This window comes from Phaenicophaeus curvirostris, chromosome 2, assembly GCF_032191515.1.
Source record: "Phaenicophaeus curvirostris isolate KB17595 chromosome 2, BPBGC_Pcur_1.0, whole genome shotgun sequence".
Lineage (NCBI taxonomy): Eukaryota > Metazoa > Chordata > Aves > Cuculiformes > Cuculidae > Phaenicophaeus > Phaenicophaeus curvirostris.
The window spans coordinates 26,360,916-26,377,858 of record NC_091393.1 but is presented as its reverse complement, the minus strand read 5'-3'; the positions used below and the strand labels follow the sequence as shown (position 1 = coordinate 26,377,858).

The following is a 16,943-nucleotide window of genomic DNA, read 5'->3' as shown; positions in this document are numbered from 1 at the left end:
GAGGGGGTACCCATAGGGGATGGAGGAGGAGGAGGGTGCCCATAGGGGATGGACAGGGGGCACCCATAGAGGAGGAGGAATTCATGGGGGGGGCATTCATAGGGAAGGGGAGGGTGTTCATGGGGGGGGGGCATCCACGGGGAAGGCATTCATAGGGGAGGGGGCATTCGTCGGGGGGAAGGGGGTGGCATTCATACAGAGGTGGGGGGTCCAGTCAGCACTGGGGCGGAGGTGTCATTCATAGGGGAGGAGGGGGGCTTCCAAGGTGGGGGTCACTCATAGGAGGGAGGGGCATTCATAGGGGAAGGGGATGCCAATTAGCCCTTGGGGGGGGAGTAATGGTGTAATTAATGGGAGGGGATGTTACTCAGGGGAGGGAATGGTCATTCATAGAGGAAGAGGGAGGTCATTCATAGGAGAGGGGGGAACCAGTCAGCTCTCAGTGGTGGGGGGAACAGTTGCGTCATTCATAGGGGAAGGGGGGTCATTCATGGGGGGGTTTACCATTCATAGGGGAGGGGGGTTCAGTCAGCCCCAAGTCGGGGTGGGGGTGTCATTCTGGGGGTTCCACTCAGCCCCAGAGGCCACTATCATTCACAGGCGAAGGGGCAGTCATAGGGGTACGGGTTCTGGGTAGCACTAGTGGGGTGGAATGTGTGTCAGTCTAGGGGGTCTGTTAAGTCAGAGGTGGGGGTGTCAGTCTGAGGGGGTCCAGTCAGCAGCAGGATCCCCTGTGCCAGTCAGAGAGGAGGGAGGGTCTGGTCAGCCCTGGGGGAGGGTGGTCAGTCTTGGGGATCCAGCCTGTCATGGCGGGGGAAGTCAGTCCAGGGGGTCTGGTCAGCCTTGAGGGGTTTGGTTAGTTGTAAGGGTGGGAGGACAGTCCTGGGGGAGGGCAGATGGACAGACAGGTGCAAGGGTTTCAGTCCGAGGGGTCCAATCAGCACTGGGGATCACAGTCAGCTGGGGGGGGTCCAGTTAGCCCCAGGCCCCCCTATCTGTTGGGGCAATCTGTGGTTTCAGTACAGGATGGGGGATGACATGATTAAAAGCAGCCCTGCAGAGAAGAACTTGGAGTTGCTCAGTGATGAGAAGCTTGACATGAGCTGGCAACGTGCTCTTGCAGCCCAGAAGTTCAACCATGTCCTGGGCTGCATCAAAATAAGCGTGGCTAGCAGAGCAAGAGAGGGGATTCTGCCCCTCTACTCTGCTCTTGTGAGATGCCACCTGGAGTCCTGGCCAGTTCTGGAATCCCCAACATAAGAAGGAGATGAAGCTGTTGGAACAGGATGATCAGAGGGCTGGAGCACCTCTGCTATGAGGACAGGCTAAGAGATTTGTGTTTGTTCACCCTGGAGAAGAGAAGGCTCTGAGCAGAAGTTTATAGTAGCCTTTCAGTAACTGATGAGGCTGCAAGAAAGCTGGGAGGGACTTTTTACAAGGGCTTGGAGTGATATAATGATGAGGGATGGCTTCAAATTGGAAGGGGGAAGATTTAGATTGGACATCAGGAAGAAATTCTTCATGATGAAGCTGGTGAGGCGCAGGTTGCCCAGGGAAGTGGTGACTATTCCCTCACTGGAGATGTTCGATGCCAGGCTGGATGGGGCTTTGAGCCACCTGGTCCAGTGGGAGGTGTCTTTGCCCATGGAAGGGGGTTGGAACTGGATGAGCTTTGAGGCCCCTTCCAACCCAAACCCATTGTTCTATGATCAGTCGTGGGAGGGGCTGCTGCTTGGTTCCAGGGGGACCTCATGAGCTGCTGCCCCTCCAGCCTCTGCTGAGCTGTCACCGCAAACATGCTCTGACACCGCGAGCAACGCTGCGTTTTCCCATCCATTTCCCTTCCTGCCCAGTGTTGCAGCGCATGGTGCATCCTCCACGTAGAAATTTAAGAAGCATCAACCACAGCTTTGGCCTGACCAGGCTGGTGGTGGCGTGGAGCACATTCACTCTTTGCTTTCCATAAAAGCTTAAGTATTTTGGGGTGTTTTGTTTGTATCTGGCTTCATCTGTTGGGATATCCCAGCTACCTGGCTGGGTTTTGTAATGCTGGCCGCCAGCCCATGATGGCAAGGTGTGGCTGGGACTGCATTCCTCTGCTGCTTTTAAGGCTTGTTTGCCTTGTTACATAAAAATGCAGCACTTGGGAGGTTAAGTACAAATGCTAAATTCTGAATTTTGTGCCGAATCTGTGACTTTCAAGTGAGAGAGACTAATTAACCGTTGTAACCTGAAAAGCTTATATATAATGTATTTTCTGTGGAATGGAACGAATTTTCCTTAATGCAACTTTATATGCTGGCCTGCGTGTCGCTTTTTCTTTATTTTCGTAAATGCAGTTGCACAACTGCATATTTTAATGTTTGTTTATTTTAATTAGCAGTGAAGTTGGTTGGTAATCAGAAACATTCATTCCCTGCCCAGCATTCCCCCTCTTTGGTGCTGTAGGTTGAGAGAGTTTGGGTTGTTCAGCCTGGAGAAGAGAAGGCTCTGGGAAGACCTCAGAGTAGCTTTCCAGTACTGAAAAAGGACCTACGGGAAATATGGGGACAGGTTTTAGTAAGGCCTGTTGGGATGGGACAAGGAGTAAAGGTTTTAAACTAAGGGATAACTTAGTTTAAGAATTATTTTTTTTATGAGGGTGGTGAAACACTGGAGCAGGTTGCTCAGGGAAGTAGTGGATATTCAACCCCTAGAAACGTTCAAGGTTAGGTTGGATAGGGCTCTAAGCAACCTGATCTAGTTGAAGATGTCTGAAAAGTGCTGAAAGAACTTTGCAGTTCATGAGCTGTTCATGGTGTCCCTGCCTATGGCTCGGGGTTTGGAACCAGGTGATCTTTAAGGTCCCTCCCAACCCAAACCATTGTATGTATGTATGTCCCAGCTCACAGCAGGGGGTTTGGACTGGATGACCTGTAAAGGTCGCTTCCAACCCAAACCATTCTTTGATTGTGTAAGGTGTTGGAGGCAGAAGCGTCTCGTGTCAGGGCTCAGTTATCAGGTGTGGCCTCGGTGAAGGAGAGAAGGGTGAGGTGAGTCAGTTGTGTAATTCTCACATGTAGCTCTGCCCTGTTCTATGAACTGAGCGGTGCAGGGGACTTCTAATCCTGCTTTCTATCAAGTGTAGCGCCTTGACGTGTCAGTATTGGAAACAGGTTCACCACCACCTTGCTATCCATTTGTGGGCCAGGAGAAGAGGCTGCACGTAGAAGTGAGTGCTTTGAAAGACCATTCTGGAGATCATATAAACCCCAATATTTGCATGTGTGCGTTTTACGTGTAGGTAGGTGTCTAACTCTAACTTCAAGACAAAGTATTTGATGTTTCCTTGTCTTGGGAAGGGGAGTGGAGAGGATGGTTGTCTCAAATGTTGTTTTTCATCTTCATCCCTCAGTAGCGGAAGAGAGTCGCAATCTATACCTTCTTCAGTTTATGTCAACTTCATACCTTTGAAATGAACGGTAAGAGACTTCATTGTTGTTCTTTCTTTTGTATCATGGCTTCTCACCAGTAAGAATTACTGTTCTGATGTGATAAGCTCTCTATCTTAAGAGATTTTTTAAGCATCGGTTACATTATTATAAAAGAGCCTGTAATGCAAGGCTGCTATGAAGAAGGGGCTTTATGACTTAGTAGGAGAGAAATGCTATTGTGAACAAGACAATCCAAGAGCTTAGCTAGAACTAGGGCTCTTCAAAACTTTGATTAATAAATGTCAAGCATTTACACTTGTTTTTTCAAATGTTTATTCCTTCTAGATTGAAGAAATGTTTTGTGTATGATTATTTGTAGAAATGACTTAATTGAGGGAATTAGTAACTTCTTAGAGTTGACATGCACATTGGGAGTTGAGACCTGTATGGAATGGGGAAATGAGAGGGTTAGAAAGGTGGTGACAGTTTCACTGATAGAAATGTTAAATATTTTCTATGGGGAATTGGTGGGGCCTGTATTTTGTTATGGTTCCTAAATAGTTTTTCATGTAGGTTATTGTTGTAGCATATGGGTTATTGCATGGTGCTCATCGGAGCAGTAGTCTGTCATGTATTTGTTGTCTCAATGCTTCTGTCTCTGGTGAGAAAATGGACAAGGTGGCGGTTTAGTATTCTTTTTTTTTCCTGAATAGAACAGCTTTGTTTTAATTAAAAAACTTCTTGTATAAAGGTTAATAGACTTGTTTACCTGTATTCTTCATGATTAAAATAGAATTAGCACACCAAAATTAGGATTTTCCCCTTACCCTCATGCCTATATATCACACATCATACCAACTCTTATATTAACACAAGGAGAGACAGGCAGGACTGAATTTCTAGCTCTGACTTAGCTTCAGTCATGCTACTTATCTTGCTGCATGGGCAGCATCCAACCCGTTTGGTACCAACTGTTTACACATCAAACACATTACAATAAGTGTGTATGAAAGCCTTGCTAAAAGGGTTTCAGGTGACAGTTTCCCAGGGTTTGGGTGGCACGTTTGGATAGGTGTGGTGGCGTGTTTTGAGAAAACACCTGCAATTCTCATAGTACAAATTTCTGGAAGAGATCACTTCTCAAAGAACCCTCAGGGTAACTCTGCCTTTGGTGCTTGGTTTGGAGCGTACCACTATCTCTGTATTCTTGAAAATACTGTTTTCTGACCATCGTACAGTGATTTCGGCCTCATGCCCCTTGTATTTACCCTTTGCCCTAGTGCAAAGGCTACAACTCAGTTGTAGAACTGTGATCTCAGTATTTTCGTATTTAGGAGTTACAAGGATCTTGAAGACTTTCAGTTACAGTTGCTCAACCACTTTGCCTCCCGTGCAGTTGAACAGATGTCTGATGTGCTTATCTCCTTTGGTTCCACTGTGCCTCAGGCAGTTAGTTACGGCCTTACATGCCGCAGTTCCTAGGAAATAAGGAAACATCACCTAGCAGAAACACCTTGCATGTGGAAAGGGAACACGTTCATTCAAGTGCCTCGTTCAGCTGTGTCACTGTTGTTTTACCATCATATATCCCAACTCTCATCAGAAAGTTCATCCTTCTAGGAGATGAGAGGAAATTCAATGATCTCTATTTAGAATTTTCTTCAAGCTGACTTCAGTACAAAAACAGCTGGGAACCCAACGCATCAAACGCTTTTGATTTTGATACTGCACTGCTAACGGATTAGGGGAGGAGATTATCCCTCTCTGCTCCACGCTGGCACAGCCCCACCTTGAGTATTGTGTGCAGTTCTGGGTGCCACAGTATAAAAAGGATCTGCAGCTACTGGAGAGTGTCCAGAGGAAGCCACAAAGTTGATGAAGGGTCCAGAGGTGAAGTCGTATGAGGAGTGGCTGAAGCCACTTGGTGTGTTCAGTGTGGAGAAGAGGAGACTGAGGGGGGGTCCTCATAGCAGTTCACAAGGGAAGAAAGAGCAGGCGCTGAGCTCTTCTCTCTGGTGACCAAGGACAGGAACCAAGGGAATGGCAGGAAGATGTGCCAGGGGAGGGCTAGGTTGGTTATTAGGAAAAGGTTTTTCCCCCAGAGGGTAGTGGAGCACTGGAACAGCTCCCAGGAAAGCAATCAAGCTGCCAAGCCTGATGATGTTCAAAAATCATTTGGACAGTGCCCTCAGACGTGTGGTGTGAATGTCGGGGTGTCCTGTGCAGGGATGGGACTTGGACTCAATGATCCTTGTGGGTCCCTTCCACCTCAGGTCATTCTGTGATTCTTGGTGTTATAGCGTTTTTTAAAATGCTTTGACTTGTCTCAAGTAAATAGTTAATTCATAGTGGGCTGGAGGACTGATCTCCCACTATGTTACCGAGCGTTACTCTTTGTGTTTGAATTAGCTAGGTCCTTTCCTCTTTGTTGAGACAAGCAATAAAAAAAATGCATTCAGTGAAACTGTAGGCGCAAAGGTTTTTGTGTGTTGTAGGGGTTTGTTTTTAAGAACTCACAAAATGGATAGTCCATACGAAAAAAAACTTGTATGCTTTCGGATACTGTACATGACAGTACTCACACTGTCATAGCTAATAGGCATAAGTACTTTTATCACATTTCGTACAATTTAATATATTCGGGTAACCTGTATAGAGACTAAGCTTGGATTTGGGTGTGTTATTTTATGTAATTACTGTATTTCAAATCAATTTGGCTTTGTTTTCAGAAAGGCCATCAGCTGACATCTCAGTTCTTACCTATGGAAGCTTGAGTTTACAGAATCCCTGTGCTTAGAGGACAACAACATAAAAACTTGACAGGGGAGAAAGAGAAGTTTTCTCCTTTATAAAAGAAGTTTTCTCCTTTAAAAAAGCCATAGCAGAAAGCCCTAAATCAAAGTCTGGTCCTTATAAAGGCTGCAAAGAGGAATTTGCCTTGGAGTCCTGTCTGTTGGTATAAGTAGTACAAGTGCAGGTGTGGAGTAGGGTAGTTTCCCTCTCCAGATTCAGTCACCACAGTGACATGCTTTCAATAATACTGGCTTTCATCGAGTTATCTTCAGAGATATTTTTATTTATGGCTATAAACTGGAGAGGGGCAGATTTAGACTGGACATAAGATAACAAAAAATCTTTCTACAAATATATAAATAATAAAAGGAGGACTAGGGAGACCATACAGTCCCTATTGGACACAGAAGGAACAACAGTGACAGGGGATGAGGAAAAGGCTGAGGTACTTAATGCCTTAATCCAGATGCAGATGACTGGATTTCTCATTGTTGTTGTCTAGCTTCTTAGCTGTCCTGGAGTAATGCAATGCAAGATTCCATACAGGTTTTCAGAAGTATTTATCTTTAAAATAACATTTGTCACAAATTACTGTGAGAGATATATATATGTATATATATCACAGAATCACAGAATAACCAGGTTGGAAGAGACCCACCGGATCATTGAGTTCAACCATTCCCATCAAACACTAAACCATATCCCTCAGCACCTCATCCACCCATGCCCCGTGCCTTAAACACCTCCAGGGAAGGTGACTCAACCACCTCCCTGGGCAGCCTGTTCCAGTGCCCAATGACCCTTTCTGTAAAGAATTTTTTCCTAACGTCTAGCCTAAACCTCCCCTGGCGGAGCTTGAGGCCATTCCCTCTTGTCCTGTCCCCTGTCACTTGGGAGAAGAGGCCAGCACCCTCCTCTCTACAACGTCCTTTCAGGTAGTTGTAGAGAGCAATGAGGTCTCCCCTCAGCCTCCTCTTCTCCAGGCTAAACACCCCCAGCTCTCTCAGCCGCTCCTCATAAGGCCTGTTCTCCAGCCCCCTCACCAGCTTTGTTGCTCTTCTCTGGACTCGCTCCAGAGCCTCAACATCCTTCTTATGGTGAGGGGCCCAGAACTGAACACAGGATTCGAGGAGTGGTCTCACCAGTGCCGAGTACAGAGGGAGGATAACCTCCCTGGACCTGCTGGTCACGCCGTTTCTGATCCAAGCCAAGATGCCATTGGCCTTCTTGGCCACCTGGGCCCCTGCTGGCTCATGTTCAGTCGCTGTCAACCAACACCCCCAGGTCCCTCTCCTCCAGGCAGCTTTCTAGACAGACTTCTCCTAGTCTGTAGCACTGCACAGGGTTGTTGTGCCCCAAGTGCAGGACCCGGCATTTGGCCTTGTTAAACCTCATGCCGTTGGACTCTGCCCAGCGGTCCAGCCTGTTCAGATCCCTTTGCAGAGCCTCCCTACCCTCCAGCAGATCGACACTTCCACCCAGCTTAGTGTCGTCCGCAAACTTGCTCAGGGTGCACTCGATGCCTTCATCCAGATCATTGATGAAGACATTGAACAGGGCTGGACCCAGCACTGAGCCCTGGGGGCACCACTTGTCACTGGCCTCCAGCTGGATTTCACACCATTTCCCACCACTCTCTGGGCCCGGCCAGCCAACCAGTTTTCCACCCAGGAGAGTGTGCGCCTGTCCAGGCCAGAGGCTGACAGTTTCTCAAGCAGAACACTGTGAGAAACTGTGTCAAAGGCTTTGCTGAAGTCCAGGAAGACCACATCCACAGCCTTTCCCTCATCCAGCAGCCGAGTCACTTTGTCATAGAAGGCGATCAGGTTAGTCTGGCAAGACCTGCCTTTTGTGAACCCATGTTGACTGGGCCTGATCACCCGGTTCTCTTGCATGTGCTTCATGATAGCACTCAAGATCACCTGCTCCATGACTTTCCCTGGCACTGAGGTCAGACTGACAGGCCTGTAGTTCCCTGGGTCCTCCCTGCGACCCTTCTTGTAGATGGGCACAACATCAGCCTCCAGTCCAGTGGGACTTCCCCAGTCTTCCAGGACTGTTGGAAGATGATGGAAAGGGGTTTGGCCAGCACATCCGCCAGCTCCTTCAGTATATATATCTATGTAATTTTGGAAATGTAAGCTTCATAAATTCAAGAATGATTTTCTTCTTATACCCTTATTCTAATTCAATTAAAAAAATATTATGAATACTATAAGTATCTTTATGTAGTGATAGAAGTGTCCGTGAGATGCTCCTCTTTGAGAAATATAACTGTTGAGCTGTTTTCCTTTAAGAGAAGATGCTGTATTCTGTTGCATGACATTCCTTTTTCATATTTGAGTTCTGGAAGGCTGAATTTAGCTGTAACTTTAATATGCTTATGAGGTTTTTCCTGGTCACAGGCTGTTGTCAACTGCTAACTTTAGCAGGTTATTGCAGGTGGAACCAGGAAAACCAGGCTGGTTTTAACATGGATAGGGTGAGGGGGTATTAATTTTCAGCTTTATTTTTAAGCACCGTTTCACTTCCTTCCACTGCAATGTTTGACAAGAAAGATCTGATTGTTTTTATATTTCTCTGATTCCAACTCCTTGGGTTTTTGTGTGCTGAAGGCTGCAGGTTCTGTGGAGCTTTCTGGTCTGTTCTCCCTCCCCAGCACTGCCAGCACCAGCTTCTTAACACAGTACCATCCAGTAAACTTCTTGTTATCCAGGATGGAGAAAGGTGAAAGAGTAGTTTTGACAATTCACAGTACAAAAGCCTTTGGGGGTTGTGAAAGCACACGTTAGAGTCTTCCAGTCCTAGCGCAGCTCAGCTGCCTCTTTGCAAAGCCACATCATTCCTGCTGTGGTACTTGTACCTTGCCACCCTCCTTACCGTCATCTCTTCCTTACCGTCCACACCAAGCTTCTTGAGGGACAACACTGCATGAAAGTTGGTGAAATTGGTAGAATCCAAGTGATAAGGAGCATGTTAGAAATGCATGAGGTTACTGTAAGGCTTCTCTATACTGAAGAAAACCCTTTCTCCTTTTCAACTTTGCTTCTGTTGCCTTACACCAATACATTTTCCATGGTCATCTGTCTCCCGTGGGGTTCTCCAGATGACTATGGCAGAATGGTACAATTCACGTGAACCTCTGTGTCAAAAATAGCCAGTTTCTTCTTCTCTGCTACTGCTTTCCTGGACAACTGCTTGCTGTATGATTAGTGCTTTGCCAGCAGTTTGATCTCGGTGCACGTTGTGAGGTTTTCATCTTTAGTGCTTCTTGGAGTCTCAAGGAAACATCATCTGCTTGTTGCTGTTGACCCCAAAGGAGGAAGGAGCTCAGGCTCTGACAACAGGAGTCTGAGTCTGCTGGGTTATTGCCTTTATTTCGTTCCATTTTTTTCTCCAGGTTCCTTTCAAACTTCTGCCGCTCTTTCCTTGGACTCCACAGATTTTTCCTTGACATTTTGTTGACTTGGCTGCTTTGCTGTCTAACATTGGCTTCAAGTGTTGGAAGTAGTAAACGGAGGGAGTCTGATGGAGACGTGTTTGACATAGAGCAGTGGATGACAAGCAGCAGACTGTATTGCTCCACTTTGTCTTGAGTTAAGCAAAATGCTTGTGGTGCACGTTTTGCACGCTGCCCTAGGAATTCCCAGTACCACATGAATCCCAAGGCTGGATCTGGCTACCACAGTACGACGATGTTAGATGTTTGTGAAACCAAAATTACACTCATCTCTAATTGTAGTGCTGAATCGAAATCTCTTGTTTAGGCTCTTTTCCAACACTGCACTGTCTTGCTTTTCAGGTTTCTCTTTCCCATTACATGTTCTTCTTTAACCTTTCTTGACTATGCTAGTTCTCATGTTTATGAATGTTCTTAATTCATAATTTTGAATGTTCTCTGTTTATACAAGCTTTTTTAGCGTTGGTGTTGCTGCAATAACCATGCGTATTTGCAAATCAGCTGTGCTTTGATGTATTCTCGTGCTCTTTCTGAATGTTTTAGTAAAGTGAAAGTGAAGACTTACTCTCTGAGGCTCGTAGAAGGCGTTTGTCATTGATTTTAATTCTTTTTGTAACCAAAAAAACGCAAAACTACCTTCCACCAAAATACTTCAAAGCTCATACATACGTGGGCAACATATGTATGAAATATGCATGTGAAGCTTTGTCTCCACTTTATCATCAATCTTCTTTGAAACTGTACTTTTGATGTTCAGGTTCTCATAATGCCACCGTGCTTTGTTTCATGTGTTCTTATTCAGCAGAATTTTGATTATATCAGAACTAGTTCCAGCTTTTAAGTAAAAAGCCTTTATTTATTCTTTATTACACCTTGCTCGGATAATTTCACCAAATGTTCAGCCAACACATTATTACTGTTAGTCAGAATGTAAATTAGAGGCTGACGCACTTGCCTCATCAGCTTGCAAATTAAGCAGTTAATCAATTTTGGTGTGATATGCCCCCATGGGGTCTCTGTTGCTGACTCACATATGCTCAATATCTTTTCTTTTCAACAACAAGCAGCAGTGCAAATGAAGCTGACTCCCAGCTGAGCATTCACTGGTCATGGTATTCCAAATCTGTCAGTCAGTGTATCCTCCTGATAGATATTATTGTCTTAATACTCCTGGTTACCTCCTTCCTGAGCATTACTTGAATACAAAATGGACAATTATGTATGCGTACTTAGAATCGTAGAATCATAGAATAGTTTGGGTTGGAAGGGACCTTAAAGTTAATCTAGCTCCAGCCCGTCTGCCATGGGCAGGGACACCTCCCACTGGATCAGGCTGCCCAAATCCCCATCCAGCCTGGCCTTGAACACCTCCAGGGATGGGGCAGCCACAGCTTCGCTGGGCAACCTGGGCCAGGGCCTCACCACTCTCAGCATGAAGAAATTCCTCCTTGTGTCTAGTCTAAATCTGCCACTCTGCAGTTTATACCCATTGCCCCTCATCCTATCATCACAAGCCTTTGTCAACAGTCCCTCTCCAGCTTTCTTGTAGCCCCTTCAGGCACTGGAAGGTGGCGATAAGGTCTCCTTGGAGCCTTCTCTTCTCTAGGCTGAACAACCCCACCTCTCTCAGCCTGTCCTTGTATGGGAGGGTCTCCAGCCCTCTGATCATCCTTGTAGCCTCCTCTGGACCCGTTCCAACAGCTCCATCTCCTAATTATGTTGAAGTTTCTAGAACTGGACAGAATCCTCCAGGTGAGGTCTCACCAGAGAGGAACAGAGGGGCAGGTTCCCCTCCCTCGCCCTGCTGGCCACGCTGCTTTGGATGCAGCCCAGGACATGGTTGGTTTCTGGGCTGTGAGTGCACATTGCCGGCTCACGTCAAGAAGCTAATAGTGAAGATGATGCTACTGGATTATTCCTTAGGTTATTGGAAGGGTAAACTGAACTTGGAACTTATGTTCATTTCAAAAGATTTCATACAGCATTTTTATTTAAAAGCAGATATTTCAATAACATCTGTTCAGTCGGCTTGCAATATTGAGTATGTTTTTTAAGAAAATAATTGTACAATTCAAATCCTGAGGTCAGCTTGAGGGGATGAGCGCAGTGTGGTAGGTGAACAGAAGTTTAATCATTTTTCATGTCACAGAACTCTACTCGTGGTTTTGTTTATACAGTGGTTAAAATAAGCAGAAACAAGAGTTTGTCCCTAACCTTCACTATTAATCTTTAGTCATTTTATTTCTATTGGATTTTGGGACACACACCACCATTTCATAGTGCAAACCTCTACATTATAAATAACTAGTTTTGAATTCTCCAGTATTCGCTAGTAGATTTGAATAGTATTTTGAATTCTCTACACCAGTATTTTCTATTTTTTGTAATTTTTTTTGTATTTTTGTTTTTGTCTTTCGAAATACATTAGTATTTTGAATTCTCTAGTATTCACTAGGTAATTAGTAGTTTTGAATTAAATTTTGAAATTAATTTATTTATGTGATTTTCCACTTAACTAGATTTTTGCTGCAAAAAGCATAATATTCTTTGCCTTTGGACAAAATCATAGTTTGGGTGGGAAGCAACCTTAAAGTTCATCCATTTCCAACCCTCCCGTGATGAGCAGGGATGCATCAAAATGTTGCAAAACATCTAAAATTTGGTAGTAATAGTGAGGCCTCACCCAAGCTATGGACCTCACCATTAAATTTTGCCTATTTAGTGTTGATTGTTGTCAATGTCCTTATGTAATCTTGAATTCTATCAACAATATTGTTAGTTTGGCATTGCGTAAGAGGGGTTGCCAAACCTCCCCCTTTCCCCAGTGATAAAAATGTTTAAATATCTTTTGCTATGGCTCTAGCAATCTTAGCAGAATGGGAACCCAGCCAGGCTTTATCAAGCGTTATATTATGCATAATTAAGGTCAGGGCGTGGGCTTGTTGTTTGGGTTGGTTTTTTTTTTTTAAACGAGTCATCAGTTCCTCAAGACTTCTGTAGGCATCCTGCCAGATCCTTAGTAACACCTAAGTAAATAAAAGAACTCAAAACGAGCCACTCTGGAAAGAGTCATCTGGTAGCCACTTCGAGTAACTGCGTTGGTTTTCAGCAGTGAAAGCATTTAATCAATTGGCTTGTTGATGCTGTCCATTGTTAGTAAACCTCTCTGTGCCATGCTTGCTTGCTAATTAAAGCCACTTTGCTTTTCATACCCGCTGCTGTCTAAGCTGAACTGTGAATATAAGTCATCTTACTTGCTACCCTTCTCTACAACGTGTAGCTTTGGGCTCTTCAGCTGGCAGAGTGTTCAACCTTCTTTTTTTTTCCTTCCGTCTCATAGAATCATAGAATGACCAGGTTGGAAGAGACCCACTGGATCATCGAGTCCAACCATTCCTATCAAACACTAAACCATGCCCCTTAGCACCTCGTCCACCTGTGCCTTAAACACCTCCAGGGAAGGTGACTCAACCACCTCCCTGGGCAGCCTCTGCCAGTGCCCAATGACCCTTTCTGTGAAAAATTTTTTCCTAATGTCCAGCCTCCCCTCTGTCTCCTCCCCTCTGTCTCCCTACTGTGCTTTCAAAATATCAGCTATTTCTTACTCCACTTCTGGAAGCACACCAAGCTGGCTCCATGCAAAGTAACTCCATGCAAAGGATGTTGTTATCAAATCTTCTTGCCATTTCTTAGTCCAGAAAAATAATCCAACCTTGCTTCAGCCTGTGACAGGAAGGGAAGAAGCAAGGGACAATGGGAATGTGAATTCATGTAGATTCCCAAAAGCAATATTAATGTAGGAAACAAATAATACAGAGGGAAAGTGAAGTTTCTGCTGCTATTTTGGGAAGTTAGATTATTCTCATGCTTAGAGCTGTGGTGTCCAGCTAGATGAGGAATTTCTCCATGTCTCCCATTCCCCAGTAAAAGGAACTCCAAAACGCGTGTCAAGAAGAAATATCCTTTTAAGAGGGATTGGAGTGGAAATACCAATTTTCAGTGTCCTTGAGTAATTCTGTTTTTCTGTGCAAAGTTTGCGTTTGGGAATATAATGTTTACAATTACAGTGTAGATGAATCCTAGAATGATTTGGGTTGGAAGGGATCTATAAATGTCTTTTAATCCAAACCCCTTACAATGAGCAGGGGCTGTCTTCAACTCAATCAGGCTGCTCACAGCCTCGTCCAAGATGACCTTGAATGTTTCCAGGGATGAGGCATCTACCACCTCTCTGGACAACCTGTTTGTAGAATCTCCTTCCTCACAGTGAAAAATTTCTTCCTAGATAGCAATACCAGGTTAAAAATAAGCCAAGTAGAAAAAGCACGGAGTCAGCCTAAGCATATTGTAAAATTTTCAAAGTAAACACTGAAAGGGGTTACTTTGACATGGCTTTAAATTATGTTCACCTAATTATGCAAATGGCCATGCACTGTATGTTACAATGTTAATTATGAATTAGAAATTATAATATGCTAGAAGTGTCTTATGCTTTCTTTAGAAGAATGATGTTGCAATATGCTTTTTTTCTTAAGAAGAATGATGTTGCAATATGCTTTTTTCTTAAGAAGAATGATGTTGCAATATGCTTTTTGTTTCTGCCTCAACGTATCTCTATACAAAACCAAAAACCTTCCTATTTTTCTCTTACAACATGCTGGTAATGTTTTCTCTCTGACCTTGAAAATGTAATGTCAAGTACAAACAATGGAGGTAATGGAGATGATTGCTTCAGCATTGTTTAATCTACCAGAAGCAGTTGTCTGTTCATGTTTAGTATGGGATACACTGGCCTCTCTTCTTGCTGTGTCCATGTAACCAGGTTCCAACCTGATGAACCAAGGATGAAACACATCTTCAGAACTCCTGCGTGCTGGCTTACAGTTTTAGTACTGTAACAACCAGTGAAAATTGCACATGCCACTAGCTTTTTATTGAAGGTCTTGAGCTCTTAGAGTTTAGAGCTTCGCCTTCCCTTATCCTCTCACATAAGGGGACTTGGCCATCATCTTAACTTTCTGAAAACAGGTGAGATGACTAGGAGATAGAATTAGTGTGTCTTCTTTCTGTTACCACAGTGTGGTTTAGAGTCTTCTCCATTCTATGCAGCTATTTCCTGCTGGTATTTCTGCACAATCTTGCGATGTCTGCCATCAGTTCAAACTCTCCAGTGTTACACTTGCTGCATTTTCACCACAGCCAATGTTGCTTCAAGCTCTCCCAGGGGAAGCCAGTTCAGAGACTCAGCTATCAAAATCTCTTTTTGTTCTAGCAATCCTCCTTCTTGCCTGGATAACATACTAGAGGAATATATTTGGAAAAGTAGAGGTGCGATTCCTATTCTGGTCAATGGAGCCTGGACAGAAACTTGGCTGGTTCACCTCTAGGAGGGCCAACCGTGTACTGGGGAGCATCCAGCGCGGCATTGCCAGCTGGGTGAGAGGGGTGATTGTCCCACTCTACTCCACACTGGTGTGGGCCCACCTCAAGGACTACGTGCAGTTTGGGGTGCCACAGTATAAAAGGGACCTCAAGCTGCTGGAGAGTGTCCAGAGGAGGCCACAAAGTTGGTGAAGGCTCTAGAGAGAAATTGTATAAGGAGCAGCTGAAGTTACTTGGTCTATTCAGCCTGGAGCAGAGGAGACTGAGGGGAGATGTCATCACAGTTTACAGCTTCCTCACAAGGGGAGGAGGAGGGGCAGGCACTGAGCTGTTCTCTTTGGTGACCAAGGACAGGACCCAAGGGAATTGGCAGGAACATGTGCCAGGAGAGGTTTAGGCTGTCCCAGAGGGTGGTGGAGCACTGGAACAGCTGCCCAGGGAAGCAGTCAATCCGCCAAGCCTGATGGCATTCAAGAATCATTTGGACCATGCCCTCAGAGTTAATGGTGGTACAGAGAAGAGTGTTTAGAGTAATCAGAGTGATGCAGCAATACCTTGAAGAGAGACTAAAAAGGCTGAGACGTCAGAAGAAGTGGAGAAGGTTGTGGGACTGCAGCTATTTAAAAGCATGAAGGTAGGGGAGAAGTTGAATGCAGTAGTTGCTCACCAGGATTCGTGAGACTTGAACTAGCAGGCATTCACTGTAACTAGTAGATTAATTGAAAATAGATCAAATATTTCTTTAAGCAGCAGATAGTGAACTGCTCGTGCGGGTGTTCTGGAGGCAAAGTGTTTGAAAAAGCATAAGACAAATTCATATGCCACAAGCACATAAATAGGAATGGTTGGACTCGATGATCCGGTGGGTCTCTTCCAACCTGGTTATTCTATGATTCTATGAAATAGTGACAGGAAGAACTGAGGATGTGTCTCCAACCTCCTTGCTGTTACCAGTGTGGATTCTGAGGAACCATCAGGGAAACAGATTGCAAAAAAGAACCAGGCTTGTGTGCTCTTCCGAAGTGGTGTCTTCTCTTACAACCATCAGAGACAAAATGGTCCTTGCAGAAGATCATTTCTTGCTGTTTATTCTCATTTGTTTTGTTTGCCCTATAAAAAAATCACATTGTTCTATTTTTATATGAGCTATCCTGAACCGACCATAGATAAAATTTCTTATTTCTTTCATGTTTTACAGTGAATAACCCTATACCTTCCAACCTGAAGTCAGAAGCTAAAAAGGCAGCTAAAATATTACGAGAATTTACAGAAATAACTTCCAGGAATGGACCAGATAAAATCATACCTCGTGAGTAAAGAAAATGTTTTGATTTAGCTAAAGCCTCCAGCACTCCCCTGTGTTGCAATCGTGCTCTCTTTACCGATTCCCTCTTTATTCACTAACTGTAACATAGAAAGGAATGAAGATTTGAGGTGCCACCAGTTTTGTGAAAACATTTTGGGAGTAGAGGGGTTCAGTTTGCTGTTTCCTAGGCAGTCATTGCCTACTGGGAGAGTTATTTTGCATGTCTGCAACCACAGGGCATCTGCACAGGAGTAATTCCCTTGGGGATGGATGGACTGGCTCATACTCACCCTGTGAATGTCTATTCTTAAGCGAGAACCTGCTATAGTATCTGTAGTTCTTGCATATCTATGTTTTATTAGAATAAGATAAAAATAAGTTGACCAGAAGAGGTCAGGGTGCATTTTTCCTTTGATACTGATTAAGCACTCTTATTTGCTGCTATCCTCTTTATTTTTGCAGTCGTTGTTTTGTTTTTCTCCTGGTATTTTCCTTTATCTGGTGTTGCTGCTTGTGGCTTTGAATTCCTAACAAATATCTTCCAGAAGGCCTGTAATAAGACTTGCAGGATGATGACACTGTTTGCCAC

General features: G+C 44.5%; 2 protein-coding genes across 3 annotated transcripts in view; both read left to right on the top strand.

Moving 5' to 3' along the window:
• The window catches only part of TMEM18 (transmembrane protein 18), a 285,061-nt gene that overhangs the window by 234,490 nt on the left and 33,628 nt on the right, over nt 1-16,943 (top strand). The window lies entirely within an intron of this gene.
• Nucleotides 3,265-16,943, top strand: part of SH3YL1 (SH3 and SYLF domain containing 1) — a 50,426-nt gene continuing 36,747 nt past the window's right edge. The window contains exons 1-3 of one of the 2 annotated variants that reach the window (XM_069851597.1): nt 3,265-3,283; nt 3,395-3,461; nt 16,247-16,357. In XM_069851597.1, coding sequence (XP_069707698.1) covers nt 3,455-3,461; nt 16,247-16,357 — 118 coding nt within the window. In that variant the 5' untranslated portion in view covers nt 3,265-3,283; nt 3,395-3,454. Of the gene's footprint in view, nt 3,284-3,394; nt 3,462-16,246; nt 16,358-16,943 lie in introns of those variants that run through there. The other variant, XM_069851598.1, reaches the window with a different exon arrangement.